Source organism: Ornithodoros turicata, chromosome 1 (genome assembly GCF_037126465.1).
Source record: "Ornithodoros turicata isolate Travis chromosome 1, ASM3712646v1, whole genome shotgun sequence".
NCBI classification, from domain to species: Eukaryota; Metazoa; Arthropoda; class Arachnida; order Ixodida; family Argasidae; genus Ornithodoros; species Ornithodoros turicata.
Window position 1 is genome coordinate 15,835,015 of NC_088201.1, and position 23,109 is coordinate 15,858,123.

Sequence of the window (23,109 nt, forward strand, 5' to 3'; positions counted from 1 at the left end):
CTTCTTCACTGTAAGCAAGCGACCTGTGGGGATCAACGGTGGTGGTGATGCCGATATGATGGCATGCGAGTCGTGCCTCTAGGGCCGACGTCACAGGGAATTGTGTGGACATGTGGGAAACTGCGCGCTGTCCGACAGGGCATGCTAATGCTTTGTGTACTGGTATACTGGCTGCTTCCTTTTCGCTTGTGGAGAAGAATAACTATGACTGAAGAATGAATCATATCGCTTTCGCAATATATTTCGATATCCGTTGCCAATGTATTGACATACACTACTGTAAAAATCGTTAGAGTGTAATTATCGTTTGTCAGTTTATGTGTTTTCCCTTGCAGCCTCGATTGCTTCAAGTATTATATTTCCCTTTGAATTTTATTGTATTATTCAAACTTTAATAATAGTCATCGCTATACCTGTAGAAAAACATTTTATATGTTATAAGTTCCATATATTTATATGTTATACTCTATAAAATATTTAAATAAGATTTTATAGAATCGAATACGTCCCCCATTTCACCTAGACAGAGGTGTGCTAATTTCCATCTTGAACGAATCAGTTGTAATCGGCTACTCATACGAATGGGGTGATTTGTCAAAATATTGAGAGTTCCCGGAAGACTTCTTTGCCTACACTCTTAAAAATGAACTTCGCCGCATAGCACTCGTAGCCAACCTTCATCCCGAATGACAACGTTCTCTCCTCTGATCTGTTGAAGAGAGGAAGCGCCTGCCTTTTTTGTACCAATTATGTACCGCACAAGTGGTACAAAACAGACGTACACCTCCGTTTTCATCAAATCAGGGGCGCGAACGACGTCATTAGGAATGATGGTTAGCCTTGATCGTGTTATGAGGCGAAGATGGTTTTTAAGAGTATACGCTGCAATACGCTGAAAGGGACCATGACCCTCGCGCAGTGACACTGGAAATGTAAGACAGCGGTCAAATGGGTACATCCCCAAGTAGCACAACGTCTTGCCCAAATTTTGGGCCTGTATTGCCAATGTTGGGCCAAAACTGGGCCAAGATGTTGTGCTACTTGGGTCATTGTAACATTATGCTTTCGATAAGCCAAGGCAAGAAGACACGGGGAACAGCTCCAGCTATCACTCTTAAAAGTGAACTTCACCGCATAGCGCGTTCTTATAGCCAACCATCATCTCGAATGATATCGTTATCTACCCTGATTTGTTGAAAACGGGAGGCGTACGCCTTTTTTGTGACAATTATGAACAGCATAAGTGTCACAAAAAAGGCGTACGCTTCCCGATTCCAACAAATCAAGTCAGATAACGATATCATTCGAGATGATGGTTGGCTAGGAGCGTGCTATGAGGTGAAGTTCATTTTTAAGAGTGATACCCTACGATATTCTGCTCGGAAAACGCACAAGGAGCATGAAACAGTTGCAATGAGGACAGTAAGTTTGAACGAGAGAGAGAGAGAGAGAGCGATTGGGAGTAAAATGGTGGCTAGAAAACGCTCCGTGGAACAAAAATATAACCGCAACTTCATGCGATAGTAATTTGGAATGCACAGCGCGTAGACGGCAATAAAACCTGCGAAATGCAATACGAAATTGCCGGTAAATGAAGCTTAAAGTGTTTCAGAGTGATATTATCTTCCGTGAAATCGTCGCTACGAGTGTAAAGAAAGGAAACGAAAAATCGTTTCCGGTTTGATATTTGAGAGTTTTAGTGCATCGTACGCTATCGCCTTTGCGTACGTAAGGGATAGCGTGCTGGTTCTGCGCTATGCGCGAAGCTATCTTTATGTTGTTATGAACCACCAACGCTATCCCTTACGTACGCAACGGCCATAGCGTACGGCATACTAAAACTCACTATTATCTGGCGCCAAAATCTGTGGAGTGTTTTCACAGTGCCGATTTTATGATCTCTGTAGACTCTTGGAAACAGAACTTCACCACAGAACACGCTGAATGCCACGCCACTGCCACACCATAATAATACAAAAATCACTCCTGACTTGTGAAACGCGCGGGCCGGGCGCCTTTTTGTGACAATTAACATACCTGCATAAGTGTCACAGAAAGGCGTGCGCTTCGCGTTTTCAACGAATCAGAGGAGAGTACGACGTCACTTGGGATGATGGTTGGCTAGGGGGCGTGCGCTATGCGGTAAAGAGAGAACGGGCCAGCTTCTGGATGCTACGATGAGCGAGGATGACAAGGCTCCGTTCCGCGCACTTGGCGATGGCGTGTCGAGAGCGGCGCACATGACCAGGGAGTGCTGTAAGCCCAGTACACAAGCTGCCATATCATATTAGCTTCAGCTGGACATGGCTGGTTTGGGTGAGCAGAACGTTGTCGTGCGCGCGCTTCGCGAGAATACTTGCCCATCTATCTTCTACCTCTTTTTCAGTGTGGACTCATGCGCTAAACATAAAAATAAAAAATAAAAACCACGAAAATAGATAGATGACGCTTATCGGTAGGCCTAGGGCGTCTCAATCTAGCCCCCTGTTTATATACGGAGGAAGCTAGGATTCAGACACCCTGGGTATAAAGTCAGTTTTCGCAGACATTATCCTCAAGAGGTTCGTGTTTCTGTGAATGCAACGTATTCGGCACTGTATAGCACATATTATCGGTCCTTATGGACTTCGGTAACACACGGAGTACGTGCATCCCGTGAAGGACTCTAGTTCCGCAAAAGCACGTTTTTATCTACAGGGGCTATGCGCGGCACTCCTGTTCGCGGTAAGTGGCAAACATGGTCGCACGGAAGCGAGAGACGGTCGTCATAAGCGGTTTTAAGAGAGACGCGCCTCTCAAGTATAAGGGGTACAAGATTGAAAAAAAAAAAAATCGCTTCGTAAGCGTTAGCTATACAGGTAACACTCTGCAGGCATTGAAGTCGAAAACTCATTCACACCGGTCGAAATTAAAATGAGACTCGTTCAAATCGATCCCGATCAGAAAGTGGTGGGACGAAGGAATTGGGTTGTACCATAGGGAGAAATGGCTCCTTGGATGTACCTATACTATAAACTGGAGTCACGTCGTTGTCAGCACAGCATGAGGCGCATCGGGTCAGGTTTACTGATTATGCAAATTGTCTCGCTTTGTCTTACAACGATAGAGCTCTATCGCAGACAGTACGTGCAAATGTGAGGTTTCAGAATTTGATCTTAATCTTGTATGCTGATGCAAATGTTCCACTCTTACACCCTGAAAACACAACTTCACCGCATAACGCGTCCTCTCTTTGAGCATACTGCAGTGGAAGCATCAGACAAAGTAGTACATCTCGAGTTTTTGGTCAAAAAGAGCATGACAAATTTGTCCCTTCGGCCCCATCGCGAATATATGTTTATCCATATACATGAGCATATCTAAAAACTAAGTTAAATCACCGGTGTTGTCCTTCGTTCATTGCCACGCAGAAACCTATTTCATCGACACGATAGCTGCCTGAAACAACAGAGATGAAAGAGAAGGATTATGTGACAACGTGGAAAATATATAGCACCGCTATAATAATCCAAATTCTGAGGACTTGGTGACCATCCCTGGCCCGCAGGAGCATGGACCTAAGTAGATGACGATAAGACAATGTTGTCATCTGTATTTTGCAACACTTGTAGTTCAATGGAGCTGAGAACATGCGTACTCATCCTTCGTTCCTGGCAAAACGATGACGTTGCGCCCTCTGTTTTCAAAGAGCTGTTTGCCGTTCGGAAATCGGAGTCCGCGCGTTCATCTCCACGACCGGGAGCCCCACCGCTCGGCAGCGAGCGGAGTTGACGCGGACCGCGGTCCGACGCGCTCGCACGTGGCTTCTCTCTTTTGGCGCGCAAACGCAGCGTGGCAGGACAGAGGGCGCCACTGGAAATCTGTCTCATTGGTTCGATTTTGAATGTTTGCCCCTCCTACGTACGCCCTCCGTCACTGGAAAGGCGGGTTTTGTGCGGCGTCACCTGTTGGCCGTAGAAACCCCGCACGGCGGCGTGTCTCCAGGGGGGCAGTCCTATGGGAGGCGCCTGTTACTTGGGTCCTGGTGGGGCGTGTGCTCACAAAAGCGGACCCCCGGAGGTTTGGTACCGTCAAATCGCCATTTCCTGCGACTGTGCGCTGCCGGGCGTGTTGTTGACTCGCGGCCCGTGCCCCCAGGGCCCTGAGCTCCCTCGGCTGTCGGCATTCTCACGCAATGGCGAACAGGTGAACAGGTCTCCCCAGTCGGCACTTTTCCAAGCAGTGGTCACGTCGTCCAGACGTTTGACAAGGCCCCCAGTGGGTTGTTGACGATGTTTGGTCTTCAGGACACGGGGCTTCAGCCCCGGGGTCCAATGGCTAGTCTCAAGGAAGAGCCCTTGGTCACGGCTCAACTCCGCACCGGCTGGATGCAACCCGCCATGCTCGATCAAACCAGGTGAGCCCCTTTGGGATTAACCACCATGAATGGCAACCTGGGACAAAACTTGGCCTTGACTAGTGCTACTGCAAGGTCGTAGTCCACCTTCATCCCAGGGCTTTGCTCTCATGTGGACTCTTGTTTTGATTCGCCAGCGTTGCATACGACATCTGTGCCAGTGCATCTCGTGCAGTTCTTGAGCCAGAGGAAGTTCCTCAAAAACAAGGGCTTGCTGTCTAATTTGTTCTCTAACGTCAAAAACGCGTACTGAAATTTCATATCAAGAATTTGAAGTCTTGCGACTGACATCCGCATACGTGATAGAAATGAATACCCCGAGACGGAAGAACACACGGGGATGGATAGATGTTGTGTAGTCCCTGTGCGTGCCCCCGTCTCGGGGTTTTCGTTTCTATCATGGTTCACCAGCTATCCTGTCTTCTCCAACCGCATACAAACTGCTCCCTCGAGTGAAAGAACAGCTAACTCGAGCTTATTTTGCGAAAACTGTTGGCGCAAACAGCATTAAGTCTATATACTCATGTGCCCGAAAAAAAATATTTTCAGAGTGAAGTGGAAGGCGACACAATGTGTGATAATCTCGACAGCTCCTTGTAAAAAATACTCTGCCACGAAATGACAATATAGCACGGGATAAATATATACCAATCAGTAGCCATCAATCACTAACCCCGTGCAGTAACCCGTAACAGTATCTCCCGCCTTGAACAAGTTTGTATATGCCGCGACTAATTTCGATAGCGTAATTTCAATAATATTCGTATTACTCGATATCGTACCTCCCCTTTATTCACTATGTTACGGGACACACAAACAGAAACCGGTTATTTTCATTTATTCTTTGCTGTCATGTGGTCACACACGAAGTGCGGACAGCTGAAGTGCGCTGCGTGTGATATAAACTCGACACGTTCAATCTAAACGCCGCGCACGTCGCGAATTCTTACTAAATTCATGAAAGTAAACTTTCCACCGAATTAAAAAAAAGAAAAGTTAGGTTAAAGTCAGCGCTTGTTACCTTCCTTCGTGTGAAAACACGTTACATGAGAGCATAAATGTTCCCAATATAGCCCAGTGAGTCCGCCACAATAAATCATGAACAATGGCAGTCGGATCTCTTATGGTGTGGTTTCGCCTGCCTTTCCCTTTGTGAAAAGCAATCGAAAGCCATTGAGCCTCATTCAAGAATACGATGGAAATTTCTCTTTTGTCATTCGCCGCCGTAATCGAATGTTGAAGCGAAACGAAACGGTTGTGAAAAATCGTGCGCGGCGGCGGCTAATTTGGGATTACTCGCACTTTGCAGTCCTTTCCGAGCGGCATACATTTCGTACGAGCGCTACTTTTGGGCCCGACCGCTGCTGGGTTGTGAAATATTCAAGTACGGAAATATTTAAAGCCGTAAATGAAGTGTGACCATATCGTTCTTCGGCCGTGGGTGAACTCGCGCGTTGTCATCACTTTCTGTTTGCGGGAGGAAAGAGGGGCGTTTTGGAATTTTGCCGAACTTGCGATTTCGCAAGCGTAGAGTTATCATGCGTTATATTCAATTGCAGTAAGCATCTACATCGCTACGATGCAAAAATGGTTTTTGTAGTAGTTCAGCTGTCGACAATTAACATAAAGGAACAACAACAACAACTACACGAACGACGATGGGATGAGGTGATTCACCGCAACAATTGCGGTACCATACCTCGGTGCATGTGGGTTAATATATGAGGAGCTCGCTATGCCACACATTATATATTGTGATGCGCATCCTGTAAGTCGTTTTTTTTTATGCGTCCTTTCATGGAGCAAATGCTAACTGATTGATTGGTAAAAGAAAAACATGGAAATGCTAGTCGTTCGTGATACACGCATTCTTGGTAGTAGTGTTTGTACAAACTTACCTTGCTTGCCGCTAGAGGGTGCTGGAGGGTTTTACTGTTATCATTACCTCGCTCCGGATGTCGCGCTGATGTTGTTCACCTGCATGGACGGCACATAAAGCTGAAGCAAAATGAGCAAAAGTACGCCTCCGCGTTAAAGGACATTTCTGTTTGCCTTTTTATGAGAGAAACTAATTAAACTTTAAAGTGTTACCTTCAAGAAGACAAACTGTTGACAAAATACTTCCGTTTGAGCGGTAAACTTTAAACCGTTGCAAATTGAAATGGAAAACATAACAGAGAATCCCTGCAGGAACAGATGTACTATATTTGCCACAATAATTTATCGTTTACAATTCTCATATTTGGTGTAACCTGAATGCATTCTTTTCTTCATTTCATAGAAGATGTCTCCGTTACTTAGAAATCACATTCACACGACATTCTGCATCCACAATGTCGTGTGAATGTTAATTGGGCTTTGTGTGTGTGTGTGTTTTGTGCTCGGCGAGAGGATAACATTGTGATTGACCACCACGCGTACCTTAATCCGCATTACATAGCGAAAAAAGTAAGAAAAGAAAAAAAGCAGATTAGTCGAACGTCCGACACGGTGCAAGCAAAGTGCAAACAACAAATCCCTTGAAAAACGAATTAAACTCCAACGTCAAAAGTGTCATTTACCTCACCCATCGTTTGTTTTTGTTTTGTTGTTGCTTTTTTCTTTTTCTTCTTTTTTTGTTCTCTCTCTCGTGCGGACGCTGCTACACACTGAAAATTGATTGTGTGACTTCGTCATATCGGCACCATATAGTCAATATCACACATTCACATCACGTTTCGGAGAGGGAAATATTTATAAGCGGATTTTGCGCGTCTCATGCCTGTGGGCACCGAGGAATAGTCGGAATATTTTCGTTTCCTTCTGCGTGGGTCCCACGGTGTATTGAATTACTTCCTAAATCTAGCAAATGCCTGGAACACACTTGTGGAGAAAATGGCCTAAAACTTCCCGAATGACGAAACTCAAGCGGGAGCTATCCGCAAAGTTTCGTGCAACAACGAAAAATGTAGCGCAAGCACCTCCCTTTGTCACAACCATGTGTGACGCGGTCTACGGACAAATTGCTGGGACGCGTAACACTGTCCTGTAACGGTAACATTACCGATCACATCATGCAATCTTTATCTCGATCACATTTGTACCCACTGTGTATACTCAGATTACTCCAGAGATACTCTTAAATATGGTGGTGGTGGTGGTGGGGGGGGGGGCGAAATAGCTTGCCGTTGTTGGCTGCACACGACTGGGCATCGTCACGACTATAGCAAAAAAAAAAAAAAAAGCGAGGGGGGGGGGGGGGTGAAGAGAGTTTAAGTGTTCAGGATGAGGTATATGGAGGATGAACGATACTGGTGAGGCGGAAGTGCACGAGGCCCGTTTCTTGGAGAAAACGCACGAGGTTGCGAGTTTTGGTAGTTCGTTCTCTTAAAAATGGTGGTGGTGGTGGTGGTGACGAAAAATGAACTTCACCGGATAGCACGCTCCTAGCCAACCATCATCTCGAATGATATCGTTATCTGCTGTAAATTGTTGAAAACGGGAGGCGCACGCCTTTTTTGTGACACTTATGCTGTTCATAATTGTCACAAAAAAGGCGTACAGCTCCCGTTTTCAACAAATGAGGGCAGATAACGATATCGAGATGATGGTTGGCTAGGAGCGTGCTATACGGTGAGGTTCATTTCTAAGAGACGAGCCTATCCTGCCATTACCCCCCCCCCCCCCACCCTCATTTCTAAGAGTGTAGAATTTCGACAAAGCTATCTCAATGCGCTACACCAATCAAGGTAATCGACTCATAGCGGGCCGAAAGAAATACATACTAGGTTTGCAAGAGGAGGCTCGAAGTACCGATCAAGGTACAATGCGCGAACTATGCAGCGAGTAGTAAATGAGATTTTCACAATTCTGGCTCGCTATGTTCATTGGCTTTCCGTGCACAGACAGCTCCCCGAAAAAATGCACTCGACAAATGTCTTTACAGCGTTTCGCAACAAGCAATCCCTATATCCACCAAAAAGCGCTTACTACACCTCTTTACTCCATGCATGGCGTAAGCAAGACACACAAACACCAGGCGAGATACACAAGCAGTCACACGTCTCAAGACACTGTGCGTGGATTCTTTACATTGCTGTTCATAATCTCACAGTTTCGTGACTTACATTCAAGTTACTGACTGATCAGCAAGTTTTCATCCGCTGTTAAAATCAAGATGCGATAAGTACGCTTCATGTTGGAAAAACATGATGATACATCTCCATTCTCGCTTTTTGTTGCCATATGGTTTCGAGTTTCTGTCGGTTGCTTCCCAGTAAAAAGTTTTAATAATAATAATTCGTGGCATTACGTCGCGAGACAACTATGATCATGAACGACGCCACAGTGGTCGATCTGTGGATGAACTTTCGCCCACCTGAGGGTCCAGTAAAAAGTGAAAGTCGGTAGTTAATATTCTTACGAGGATGCTGAGTTGACGCTTAAATTTATTTTTAGTCACGTTTTTACTATGTAATATCACCGCAGCGTGTACTGCATAATAGATGAGCCATGGTCTTGTATGGGTTCGAATTCTCAACGTGACCTACTCAGCGAACAAAAAATCACATTGCCGCGCGTAAGTGCACCATAGAGAAACCATGCACGCTGACTCAACACCGACGTAAGCTACTCTAACAAAGCGGATCATCTCTGTACTGCTAATAACGAGGTTAAGGCGATAAACTGGGGGCTGACAGCCTACCTTTACCAAGGAGCCTTGCTCAAACAGTGCCATTAACATGTAGCAGTAACGGTTATGTATGGCTGGACATCTATAACGTAACGCCTGACCCTGAGAAATAATCTGTCTAAGTTCTGCCTATTCAAAGTTAGGCAATGTTTGCGGCTTCATATGTATGGGCACGTTAAACATCCTACTTCTTTTTACGTGCAGCAAACAAATATATTGATTTATCTTCCCCAACATGCATCCCTGTGCGCAGGTTGCGATACTTACAATAGTTGCATAAAATACGAGAAATTAGACCACAAAAATAAAGTCAAGAAAATTTTGTGTTACACAGTGCAAAAATGGCGCCCATGCAGTAACTAGGAACCACCGACAATCACAACGCTCAGCAAGAAATAACCGAGCTTCGAAGCCCTTCTCACAGCTTTTAGTGCTCTTATGGGGGCGTAAAGGCGCACGGAAATGTAAACACGCCGTCGCTGGTTCGAGGCTACGTGGTGTGCATTTGTACAAAGCGACATTTTGAAATAGTTTTTCTCTTTTCAGCGTAACATTTTAAAATGCGTATCGCAGACTCCGCGGATAAGTGAGCGAAGTGTGGCGATTTTCGTGACATCAGAACAACCATCAGTTCCGAGCACTGTAAAAAAAGCACACGGCGTAATATGGAAAAGACTGTGTCAAAGGGTAGCCTACTTTTATGAGGGGAAGGGACGTGCAGATGCCGCCATGTCGGATTAGCCTCAGTATCCAACAGATGCCAATTCGTTGCAGCGAACTGCTGATTCTTGTCGACCTCTAAAACTTGCCCTGCGTTGTAACGGTTCACACTATGATCGAGGACAGTCATATTCACGGTGAGGGATAGTGTCCGAACCTATGTTGTTATACTTGAACTATATTTATTGTTCTGTTGTACGATTTCATGTAGGATGATATGAACTGTTATTGTTTTAACGTAACGTCCTTCCTTTCTGTTTCTTCTCATGTAAAGCTTGTGGAACTTCGAAAAGAGGTAAGACGAAAGAACTTTCATTATGCGTATCTTTACTTTTCTCCATCGAGCCGAAGCAGTATAACTGTCAGTGTAAGATGCTCTGTACCAATATCGTTAATAAATGTTAACCGCTAATAAAGATTAGCAAGGTATTACACAAATTCATTAGGCGAGATAAAACATGAATTATGACCTGAAACATCAAGAAAACGGAATTATAATTGCATAAAAAGTTCGCATGTAGAAATCGTGCATATTACACAGCATGCAAGAATTTAGATAATATCGAATTACATTACAGAGCAATGTGCTGCAATATTCTGTCTGTCTTTTTACCATTCGACGTAATTATGCGCGATACAGCTAACGAATTGCTGTGTACATACCTTCCTCCATATTATAAAGCGTTCATATACTCCTCATTTGGTTAGTTATTTGACGTAGCGAAACTTAATTGAGTATTGTTAAAAATCACTTTCAGTTCTAATACACTTTTCCAAGTCGTTCTCTGTCGACACGAGCAATCGATCTTTTTCTGATGTTTGTTCTGCACTGCAGAGTATGTGAGCACAGGTTACTGTTTCTTTCTCGCAGCCAGAATTCCAGACTGGCTAAATATGAACAACCTTGTTTCAGTCTTGAACATGAAAATTTTGAGTAACAGTAATTGATGATATAATGCTTTTAGAGTCGATCAACATCTCGATAATCCCGCTTGATACCACTGAACAAACCAGGCTAAATTTAAGAACAATCGTAATAACAGATTTCAACGGCAAAAGCTTATTTCTTCCCTGGATTCATTTGCCACAAATATAGGCTAAACATATTTTAAGCGCTGTCAATTTGTACACTTGCAAGCAATCAGATGGAATATTATATTGCTCACGCTACTTGATTTTATACCTCAGTACAGAATTTGGTGCTTTGCAGTTTTAGAACTACATATATATTGCTCCGCATGCCGCGATCTTTCTGCGCAGTGTAATTTAATTTGTAGGTATCAGAAGTACATTCTTAGTGCGTGGATCCGGAACTAAATTTATTTCGGTGGAGTTCGTTGCCCATGTGCAATTATCGCGCACGTTTAATTCTAATTAGATACAAGAATCGAGTTGGTAAGATGTAGGGAAGGCTCATTAGTATTAGTCACTTGCTCGCATCGGTTATTCCAACATGAACCGTCTTTCAAATTCATCGAATCAATATCTCTTCATGAAACCCATTGATTCCTATGCACATGCAGGGTGTCTGTAGATAAAGTATTCACGTTTTTGCGCACGTAACGCGTTGCCTGCTTACCGGACGAACTTCCAGAAGCGCACAGCGACCGATTTATGCGATAAAAAGATAGGTAACCAATCTCTGTGTGACAAACTGATACCCACGCAAACATTGCTATCCGACTCTCGGTGCATTTCGAAACATGGCGGTCTCCGGAAGGTTGTGTGCGGGTACCGCTAGGGGCGCTAACGGTGCAGAAACCGAAATAACAGATCATTCATATGGGACTCCATTTCGGTTGCTGCACCGTTGGCACCCCAAGCGGTAGCTGGATGCAACTGTATGGAGACCGCCATGCCCCATTCGAAATGCATGCAAAGAGCAAAGTTTGCGTGGCTATGTTTTTTGCGACGCAGAGCTTGGTTACCACGATTTTATTTCTTTTTTGTTTTGATCGCACAAATGCGTCGTCGTGCGCCACCGAAAGTTCGCCGATAGTGCAGCGATTTCTTGTGTGGTTCGTGAAAACAACGCGTTACACACTGCAGTAATTTAGTCGTATTACAAGTCCTACCACGCAAGGCCTGCCTTGTCACAATGACACACATGACACCTACTCCAATTGAAAAGAGGTTAGCAGCACGCTGCGTATTTGATCGAACGCAGGCTTGGTCATCAACTTGGTCATTGCACGACGTTCCTCGCAGTAGAATGTGGCTTCAGTCTTGCTATATTATATGGGCTTCGTGACACCTTGAAAAATCGGCATTCGTTCATACTTTATTCTCCACTTCTTCTCCTCTGCCATTTTTTTCTCACAAAGCTGCGAGTTATGCTTGGAGCACAGCTTCCCATAATTTACCCATCTTTTTGAAGCCACAAAGTAATCAGCACTTGTTGACTACGAACACTAATATGCAAAGGCGGAAGCAATTCGTTCGTGATCACAGGGGGGCCCCAACATATCGGTCCACAGACAATACCGTGCCATGCGAACGAAATACATTCTGGACAGGTCCTGGTCACACGTCATTGGAAAGGTCAACTTGCACGTGGCCGAAATGCAATGGCGGCGGCCATGATCAGCGGCCAAAGCGCTTATAAACGACAACTTCCATTTCTGTGCATCGTTTTGCGACTTCTTTCGACCTCTGCTGTGATCAGTTTTATCCTATATTCTTACAGTAAAAGACGTAGACTTGTAATTGAGGCCTCGTACTGATGACCACTAGATGTGATCAGCCGACGCGATGCACTCGTGCCCCAGCGGAATAATCATGGGCGTTCCCAGGATTTTTTCCTGGGAGAGGGGCAAAGTGAGGGGGCAAAGGAGAGGGGGCAAAGTGCTTTCACTGGGCGCAAAGCGTGCAACCCCCAACCTCTTTTCCTGGAGACGGATGCTGCGGACAGTGCGGGTGTTCAGAGGTTCATATTATGACATCTGAGAATAATGATGATGACCTATAAATCAATTCAATCAATTTTTCGAGTGACAGTCGAGTAAGTCGAGTGACAGTTTCGAGTAACTTTGAAGCTCCAGGGAGTGGGGGCACGGCCCCCATTGCCCCCCTTTCGGTGCGCCCATGGGAATAACCTGTACCATGTTGCCTAAGAAGCAGCGCACAATTTACACTGACAAACTATACGTTCGTCTCTTCGTTTTATGCTGATGGGAACATGTCGGAGCAAGTGCCAAAACTGGATATAAACAAAGTCACATGACCTCAAAACAATGTTGCCAAATGACGTGTGATAGGAACAAGACAGTGATTTTGCCACAAGCAACCGCTTGAGGGCAATTGCAGAAATGACGGGTGTAGGGCATCCCTGTTTTCGTGATATTGTTCTCTCTCGCGATGCGAAAGGCGAAAAATATGCGAGGCGTACGCCCCTTTTGGAGCACTTTGCATTCATGGTAATGTCATCAAAAGACGTGTGCTTCACACTCTCGTCAAATGAGAAGCGGTGACGCTACAATTATGTGATTTATTGTCTCTGAGGATATTTTGTAGTGTTTTTCGTTCGTTCTCATCTCATCCTGGCTACAGTCGTAGCACTACTCACATGACTGAGGCCAACAACGGCAAGCCGGTCTCGTCACAACCACCACCACCACCACCACCAACACCCGTCTATTCCGGTACAACATTAGAACCATTGTACAGCAACTCGGATATGTGCAAGGTGAATTCGGTCACGGAACGACATAAAGACAACTTTTTTTGTACTGAACACAAAGATATGCGGGTACAGACTTACAAAACAACGTTATTTGCTTGTTCTCCCCAGAAAAGAAAGGGAAAATACGGAAATAAATAATAATAATAATAATTCGGGGCTTTACGTCGCGAGACAAGTGTGGAAAAATACGGAAATAAAGGAAAAAACGGAAATAAAGAAAAATAAAGATGTAGCATGCGTAAAGGCCCGTTCCGACAGCGCTGTATTTCCACTGTGGGGTTCGCACTTGCAGCGCTTGTCCCAGCGCTGTACTTGGTGATCTCACGTGATCGTACGTGATCGTACCGTCACGTGAACGTGGCGCCGCGTTCTCATTGGTTCAGGGAGCCTATCGCTGGGAGACAGCGATGGGAAAGTTCATCGAAGCTCAACTTCGCCAAGCGCTGTTTTCCATCGAGTCGCAGCCGGGAGAGGAGGGGAAAACAGCGCTGTTTTCCAGTGCTCTGGAGCAAAGCGCTGTATGTCGGAACGGGCCTTTAAGCTACACACCGTTCGCGGTGCTGTGATCTGCAGTTGACCTTTGATTTTACTATTTTAACTTACGAAATTCTTTCTCACCGTGTCGCAATCTGCGTTCGAGGCTTGCACATCCACACTGTGTGACCATCGCCAGATGTCATAGCTCTAAGCATACGAATGCTAGAGGACATTCCGCTGCATTGCAATATCGGTGAGCGTATCAGATGATGTGCAAGTGGACGATGACTTGCAAATAGTAGTTAACCCATCTGTCATATTCTTCGTAAATGCTTGTCCCACCAGCCGATTTGCAACGACGGATGGTGGTATCGATAATGGCCTTCCAAAGCAGATGAGCTGTCGCGTGATGTCCCGAAGTCAATCCGTTATTCAGGCGGACATTGCGATATTCGGACAGACAGACTGGCACTATTCTGCAATGCCCTCATCCATGACATATCGCATATCCTCGCCCATTTTCCTGCTTTTTATCCTCTGCAACCGAACCTTTTGTCCAACGGTCGCATTGCTAAAGCAAGGCCGCAAGTTGTTCCCTTGGCGTCTGCTACTCGATACTTCGTTGAGGCAGTTTGTACTACAGACAGGAAGACAACTAAAATCACATCGATAATATTAACCTTTGCGCCTGTCGCTCCCAATGTCTTTCTCGTACCGCGCTCTGTTGATAAAATGAGAAGACAGTCGTCCCTCTGTATTAGCGCCGTGGACGAGCTGACAGATGGGCCCGCTTTTCACGCTGCCGTCTCCAGGTAATCGTCTCAGCAACAAGCTCGCATCCAGGCACTCAGGTATCGTCTGAAGTTTTCCCGGCAGCCATGCTTGTGGAATACCGGCAGAGTTGTAGATTCAGGTATCACACTATCTATCACACTTCTATCTATCCACACCTGCAATCCTCTCAGACCTTTGAAGTTAACCTATCCGGCAACTGCATTATTTCGTGGTGGTAGTGGTCCTGGTGCTGAAAGAGCTCGCCGTTGTCGGCCTCACAGAGGTGGGCAACGTCACGACTAACACTCTGGGGAGAATGTGCGCCTTGGGCAGACTTCTAAGGGAACGGTGCCGCTATATCTCTCACAGCGTCTGAGGGAAAACCCAGGAAAAACCGCAGACAGAACAGCCGGCTCCGGTATTCAAACCCGGGTACCTCCCAGTCTCGACGTGACAAGGCCAGCGCGCTAACCAGTGAGCCACGCGAGCTGGTGCCTTATGTCGTAGTCGCGCACAGCTGCTTCAAAGTCCGAACACACGTACATGCCATAGGAGCTCTGTAGTAGCCTGGTTCCAACTTCGGTTAGGGATATACGGACACTTGTTTGTTTCCTCTTTCTGAAGCACCGTGCACGCGGGCCAGGTTACTGAGTAGTCACCACAGAGGGAAGAACGAAATCGTTTTCATTGTTTCCGACCTCGATTTTTATTGCCCCTTTTCCGATTCGTCCGCGACGGGATAGCACTGTGCTATTCTCGACGAGGGTGAGAGTGAAACACTGCAATATAGATCGAAACAGATTCCCGATTGGCAGTTTCGTCTGTGCGACCAGGACGTGTCGTCGCTCAGGAAAACAAAGAAAGAATATAAAGAGGAACGAAAAGGTTTTTTTTTTCCTTCTTCCAAGGAGGCATCGTTTCCCCCTCCCCGCGAGGTGCTTTATTTCAGCCGTCCTCGATCGCAGCTTTACGCCTTGGCAGTTATTAGCCGCTCGTAACGAAAAACGCCTTTCGACACGAGCGAAAGTGGAGCCTCTTTAAAATGTACTGCGCCGCTTGTTTTGCTATTGAGCGCGCTTAGCCATTCAGAGAATCACAATTATCGCCTTCAGTCGTGCTCTTAAGATGCAGGAACGTTACCCGGGTATTGTTATGTCAGTACCCTCAAATTTATACGGAATGGACATACGAAGAAAAATATGGAGATGGCAATATACAGGGTGTCCCACCGAAAAAGGACCAGGCGCTAAAGAAAAAACAGAGTGCTGGACACAAATGGAACCAACTGTACTTGTTTGGCAGTTGTGTGGTCTATCCAAAAATGTATTTTTCATCGCCCCTTGTTAATTAATTAGCGGTAATTAATTTAATTATAAAAGCTACGAAGGTGTTCCAAGAGAACATCTGATCTCTTCGGTCGCCTGATACCAAAGCCGTTTTCAGAACAAAAATCCGTTTGATAGATCGATAGTTCGATAGATTTTTTTTCTTTATTTTGTTCATTGCACATCTTCGAAGACGCGTCTTTCGTTCACCCCCTTGTGTGAGCGAGTGAAAGAGCACAGTGCCGTTTCATGCGTCGAAGATGAGTTTTAACTTGCGGAAACAAAACAAAAACAAATGTATCGGGTGATTCTATCGCAACTGCCCTTACCTTGGGTTGCATTTTCTGTTTTCTTTTAATCTTTTTCCAGGACGCAAGAGACGATAGTGTGCTCTTTCATCGTCTCGTTTTGTGGGTGAAGGAAAGACGCGTCTCTAGAGATGCGTAATGAACAAAATAAAGAAAAAATGGTGTTCCTTCACGAATTTTTTTGCGAACGATCTATCGAACGGATTTTTGTTTTGAAAACGGCTTTGGTATAAGGCGACCGAAGAGATTAGATGTTCTCATTGGAACAACTTCGTAGCTTTTATAATTAAAAAGTTAGGAAATTAATTACCGCTAATTAATTAACAAGGGGCGATGACAAAAATATTTTTGGATAGACCACACAACTGCCAAATACGTACAGTTGGTTCCATTTGTGTCCAGCACTCCGTTTTTTGCTTTAGCCCCTGGTCCTTTTTCGGTGGGACACCCTGTATAATTTAGCGTAACCCTGTTAGTATTTCCACATCGCGTCGCTCTATGGGTGACTAATCTACTTGAGTTGGATAGTTGTAATCGAATTCGCAGAAGTCGCAACAAGATATACAACTCGCTGAAAGTGGTGTTGATGACGATGGGAAGAAGAAAGTAAACGGAAGGAAATTATTGCCTTTGACGCAAGATAAAAATGCGCAGAGTTCAACTCTAATGATGAGGTGACCAAAAATGTGAGAAAATATGCTGCTGATAAGCTGTATTTTATAGCAGCATGCATTTGTTTGTTTGTAAGAAAAAGAGGAGAAATTGAACTCGTGTCCCGACGTCTTCTGCTACTTATAACAAATTCTCTCCCTCCCCCCCCCCCAAAAAAAAACATTTAAAAAAATACTACTTCTCAAGTGCTCTGCTCGCAATTTCGCTATTCACAAGTTGGATATTCACTATTCACATGTTGTAATCACGTACATTTGTAGTTTGCGCAATCCTCTATCTCCCCTTTGCTTTTCTCAGTGACGCTATAGGCGCTCCCCATATACGCTATAGGCGCTATAGTGACGCTATATAGGCGCTCCCCATACACGCTATAGGCGCTATAGTGACGCTATAGGGGCTATAGTGACGCTATATAGGCGCTCCCCATACACGCCATAGGCGCTATAGTGACGCTATAGGCGCTCCCCATATACGCTATAGGCGCTATAGTGACGCTATATAGGCGCTATACCCAAGAACTGTTCTTCCCCATAATGCCCGTGTAGGCCTATTGGTAATGGTCGCAACAAGAGTGACAGAAATTATGATTTGCACTGATTGCAGAAAAAGGAAGCAAATTGGGAAGCAATTTCAAATTTAGGGGAGCAATTGCAGCTTCTGCTCCTCTAGACTGAATTACTCCCCATTCTAGACCCTGAAATTACGGAGAAGACGGCATAAACGCGGTCCAGCTGGTGGAAGAGATCCACGCGGAAATATAAGCCTGAGCTTGGGCAACACGCTCAAGAAGGACGACACATCGTTCAGTTGTCGGATGTGCCGTCCTTCTTGAGAGCGTAGCCGAAGCTCAGGCTGCTATTTTTTCATGGACCCTGGAATTCACTCCCGATTTACTCCAGAACTGCATAAAGTCCCTAAAATTCGTATAAACCTGCATCCATGTAATCCCAAATAAGGGACTAATGGTGATATATCTAGTCGCCAAAAAGACTAAGAGTACTCTTTTTTTTTCTCTCAGAGTATAGCACAATGCGGCCATTCTGCGTGCAACCGATACGTGCACCAAATCGATCGCTAGCACCTCGCCCACGGTGTCTCCTTCACCGTCTGGACGAAGTTATAGATGAGTTGACGTTTCTCGTGATTGGACATACTGATGTAGTGCCTTTCAGCAAAATGTATATGCTTCAAATGACCCAGAGCGATAGCAGCGAAGAGGGAGAAGTACACCTCCTCCCCTGTGAGCGCCGGCGGCGTTTGGGCGATGCCATCCTTGGCGGTGACGGCCGAATCTAATTCCGATTCGTCTCCCATATTTTTGTTTCGGTGGCGCTTTGGCAGCGTGCAATCTAATTTAATGTGCGACGGTGCCATTTATGTGCCGAGGTGCGGCTAATTTAGGGATTAGGGTTAAGAGAGGGAAACGAGGCGGGCAGCGCGTAGCTGTGCCAAATCCGCCGCGGAATTTCTGAGACCGGTCGTTGATGGCAACCCATACTGTTCCCGAGCCTGAGGCGCATGTTTTGTTTGTTTCGAAAACCTGACAAAGGTTGTCAGGGTCATGGACTGCAGCGTCAAAATTTTACGTGCTATACATGGGCTCGTTGGTGTTTACAGTGCTTTATATTCAATCCAATTCAATCAACATGGTTTAACGTTCTGGCAAAAAGCACAAGTAACAGGGCAACGTGACAGCTATGGCAAATTCGATTGCTCCGGGAAGATTACGGGATTCCGTCCAGGTCAGGCGCGTCAGTGTTTCATTGGGGGAAGAGAGGCAGAACGTTTGCTTCAAGGGGCAATGACAATGACTTTTCGACCCACTAATTCGAAATGGGGCAAAAAGAGCGGGATGGGAGATTGCGCGCCACAAATGAGGGCAGAATGATGTCGAGTTTTTCCGTGTTCGTATTGTCTGTATAGTATCAAAATTGTTTGCTGCACTAACAAACCAGGTAATGATTCCGAGGAATTCTGGGGTGGCTACATCGTTATAGACACAGCATGGCCAGTCCAACCTGCATGAGACTCATTTTTCAGCTCCGAGCACTGTGTGAGCCGCGCTTTGCTCTCCCCAAAGAGCTCATGGCGTTCCACCCACTGGGTGACGCATACCACCACGCGTTTCACCAACGCGAGTTTGACTGACACCCGTCGTAGGACAAAGTTTTCCCCTGGTCTTGTCAACAACTGACCGAACAAAAAAATTAAAATAAAAAACAAGAAAATAAAGTTTTGTGTAAACAATGCCCTCTAAAAGTACGAATTACTTGTGAATTCGTTTCAGTTACGCACAACACAGATTGCACATGTCCAGCCTTGTCTAATGGTCATCTTTAAGGTCCTTCAGAACTCTCCGCTTTGCCCCCTCTTCTGCGCTTCACACTTAGAACCGACGCAACAATTCTTTCAGAAAAGTTCACACGCGGGGAAAGTAAAAACAAGTACCAATAGGAAGCCAGTGTCATTCTAGACAGCCACCACTGACGTCGTGTTCACTGGCCCAGCCCGTGCGTCACTCGCTAGCCCGACAATTTCATTTATCTACCTCAGCTTGCGGGACTACGACTCTGTAACCCTACCGACGCTTGGCTCCATTCTACTGTAAGACCGTTCGACCGTATGACGTTCCGGCCCTTTTCTACAGAACGGAGCAAAAAAAGAGCAACGAGAAAGTAAATAAAAAAGAAGGTGGTCCAGAATTATTCGCAAAGTCGTTCTAACCTTGACGAAACTTGAAGCACCTCGGCACTTGGAATTTCATCTAATGCCCTCACAGTGGCTAAGTATAATCTCATTTCAGTATATCCGAGCGGACATTTCGCATGGCGTGGTGAGCGATGGCACTTGTCGAGTCTCGGTTCATTTATTCCTGTAAAAGCGGATAATGATTGCTAAGCTGCAGGAGAAAGAGGGCGTTGGGAACGTAATTAACCTTCTTTCGAAGGTGGACGTGTCATTTCACAGAGCCGTTGTCATGAAGTATGGCGCGCGAGCAGAATGGAAAGTGGAAGGCGTGGATGTTTTCTAGCAAATCATTTCTGCTTCAGAAAAGCCCGCTCAAATATCGTCAGTCAATAGAGAGTTTTAGTACATCGTACGCTATCGCCTTTGCGTACGTAAGATATTGCGTTGGTGGTTCTGCGCACTGCGCGAAGCTCTCTTTCTGTTATGGGCGTGCGCAGAACCATCAACGCTATTCCTTATGAACGCAAACGCGATAGCGTACGGTCTACTAAAACTGTCTATTCTTGTATCATAGTTCAATAGTTCATAGTGCAATTTTATCTCGTTTCAGAAATATGGATGCCGTCTGCTCAGAGTACCTGGTGCCCAGTCAACGGATGTTGTTCAGGTATAGTTTACTCTTGCGTATGTCCTCATAGTGGAATACACTGGAATGCACTATGCTCACATGTGAGGCTCAGCTACTTTCGGTGTCAACTGTATTCTTCGATTAAAGTATAACGGTGGCGATGTAAGATGGCTAAGTCAGTAATATTTAAAACGAAGAGGTTTAACACAAAACAGGCTCAGGCAGCGTACGGCCATTAGAAAACATGTAGGGCATGTCTACGTACTTTTTATTCGATGTTTACAAAGTAAAGCCCTTAGAATTTGCGATATTTGGCAGTGCGGCTCGACGTATCGAGCACTATCCACCTTTCTTTATTATTCGCTTCTGTGTCAAAATGACTACTCGTAAGTCAATAAGATAAACGTTTTGAACAAAAACGAGAGCGTAAAGTTTTCTTACGATATTATCTAATACAAATTCTTTCTTTCTAACGCTATCAGAGTGTCAATCTTCACTTCTTTGCGCGATAATGTCCCGAACCTCATGCTTTTCACCAAACGGGGAACAAATAGAAAATCAACGCGGCGCTACTGACGGTTTCCGTTCGAGTGAAATATTTTGCATCGTTCTCCGCCGCCAGCGAAATCCCACAACGACACGTTCAGGGTGGCGACAGAAGCGCTCGCAAATCACGCGTGCATCAGATTGCAATTTCTCTTCGTCTTGTACCCGCCTTGCGTTGTCGGCGAAATTTGTAAATCGATTTTTAACCCCGTTCGAGGAAGGGTGGTAAAAGAGCAGGGAGACAGATTGGTCGAGAGCCAACGTGTTTGGTTGCGGAAGAAAAGACCGCTCACTGAGAGAGCGGGGAAAAAAAAGAAAGGAAAGATAAAGAGTACCGTTATCCGTCTTTATATATAACCAGAAGAGCTTTTCCGAGTGTCGCCTGCACTTTCGTCTTCCGCCGAACAGCACGATATCCGGTGACACGGGGGGAGGGGGGGGGGCGGACAGGTCGAGATCGAGGTGGTAGGCACGCGATCCTGCATGTTCGGTCTCAACTTAAGTGGGACTTCCTTCATCGACTTCGATCAATGATTCAATCAATCACCATGATTTCTTCATCAGCGGTGTGTGGGGTCGAGTGGGTTGGGGATCTGGTACTCGCACATAAAATGAGGAACGATAAAATTCCTGCACGCCTGGGTCGTTCCAGAACTAGCCAGCGTATCGGGTAGCGTCACGCCTGAGTCGTCCTAACTGTACCCACCTGAACCCTATATACACGTGGACTGAGTAGATTTTTAAAGCGGTGAGCTTTGCAGAGCCAGCCACCGTGTAGGTCCGTCCGTAGCGTTATACGCACACGTGACAACGGCGCCACCACCACGTGATCACTGGTGCAACCTCCGCATGCCCTATCCTATAGAAGAGCTACTGCATTCAAACGCGCATGACACAGTGCCTAACGCTGCAATCAATTCACTCCAACACGAACGAATGCGCCTGCGCACATTTTACCAACACGAGCTCGTGTGAACCTGTTGTCTCGCGAATCCTGTTAGCTAGAATATACTTCAAGATACTTTCATTCCTTTCTGCATGCATATTTTATACGGGAATAACAACCACGAGAAAAATCAAATAGAGTACGCGAAAGCAAAACAGAGTGCCCAGCAACGACATGGTGTCATCCCTTTTTAAAAGCGCGAGAGCACTCATTGCATGTAGTCGGGCCGTGAGTGCATTAGGCAGGCTCGAGGCGTGACGCGGCCAGTGACAGCTGGGAGACGGCTACCTCCGGGGAGGACGCTCGTAAACTCCACTCAGCCGCTTCTATTGATCTATCGAGGGCTGTTGGAAAGCGAGGCTTCAATGATGAGATCGACTTTCTAATGGGTTCGTGGCTGCCGCCGTCTCGCGATCAGGTTAGCGACCAGTGCTTCGCGCCTGCTTGTTGTCCTATCCTGCACCGAGGCTGTTGATAGCTCCTTCTCCTCCCAGTTCCAAAGGAAATTCTTCTGGCTGGGATCAGGTGCCTTAAAATGAGAAATTGGGTGGTAATGTTCGCGTGACAGTTACAAGAAGTGGGAACAATGCTTCTGCTGCTGTGCCATGTAAACATTAGTAGGCAATGCAAAGCTTGCGCTGAGTCAGTCTGGAGAGGTTAGGGGATTCAGCACCTACACTGCAAAAAACGGAAGAAACTAGAGAGAAAGGGAAATAAGGGGATATAGACAAGCGACAGAAAGGTCCCCTACGCGTTCTTCAGGTCAGGTGTTAAAATGCGTCCCTCGTGGCAATGGTGTACGAGAAAGAGATGATTATTGGAGATACCACGTGATATGGCCAAAAGCGTCGTCCTCGTCATCGCTGGCCGCACATCACCCCCCCCCCCCCCTCCCCCTCTTCTCGGATGCAGTGCTGTCGGCGTGAATACAACAATGCGGCGATATATGGTGGCACAATAACATTCAAGAGCTGCCCTCGCATGTCGTGGTGTGTCCTCGTCTCCCTTGTGACACGATGACAGACTTCAGGAGTGCTCGTAGCTTGGTTCATTTTGTCCTGAAGAAGGCGGAGCTTCCGCCTCAACGTCGACCATCGATGTGCAACCTTCGCCCAGTATTTACATAAACAACATTTGCAACATTTTGTCTAATAATAGACAGTTTGTATGTCACTTTCCGTACCGCCGCAGTTTGCGGCTCATTTATTTTTTGCTCGTGTCCCTTCATGGCAATCCGACAGTTTACTCTTGAAACAGAACTTCACTGCGTAACGT

At 45.8% G+C, this 23,109-nt stretch overlaps 2 protein-coding genes across 5 annotated transcripts in view; one reads left to right on the plus strand and one right to left on the minus strand.

Moving 5' to 3' along the window:
* The window catches only part of LOC135377530 (ATP-dependent RNA helicase abstrakt-like), a 289,645-nt gene that overhangs the window by 137,318 nt on the left and 129,218 nt on the right, over positions 1-23,109 (minus strand). The gene's annotated exons all lie outside the window — the stretch shown is intronic.
* Positions 1-23,109, plus strand: part of LOC135377531 (transcription factor collier-like) — a 97,743-nt gene that overhangs the window by 2,410 nt on the left and 72,224 nt on the right. The window contains exons 1-2 of one of the 3 annotated variants that reach the window (XM_064610022.1): positions 4,105-4,396; positions 20,325-20,381. In XM_064610022.1, the coding sequence (XP_064466092.1) occupies positions 4,272-4,396; positions 20,325-20,381 (182 nt within the window). In that variant the 5' untranslated portion in view covers positions 4,105-4,271. Of the gene's footprint in view, positions 1-4,104; positions 4,397-10,076; positions 10,084-20,324; positions 20,382-23,109 lie in introns of those variants that run through there. The other 2 variants (XM_064610024.1, XM_064610023.1) reach the window with 2 other exon arrangements.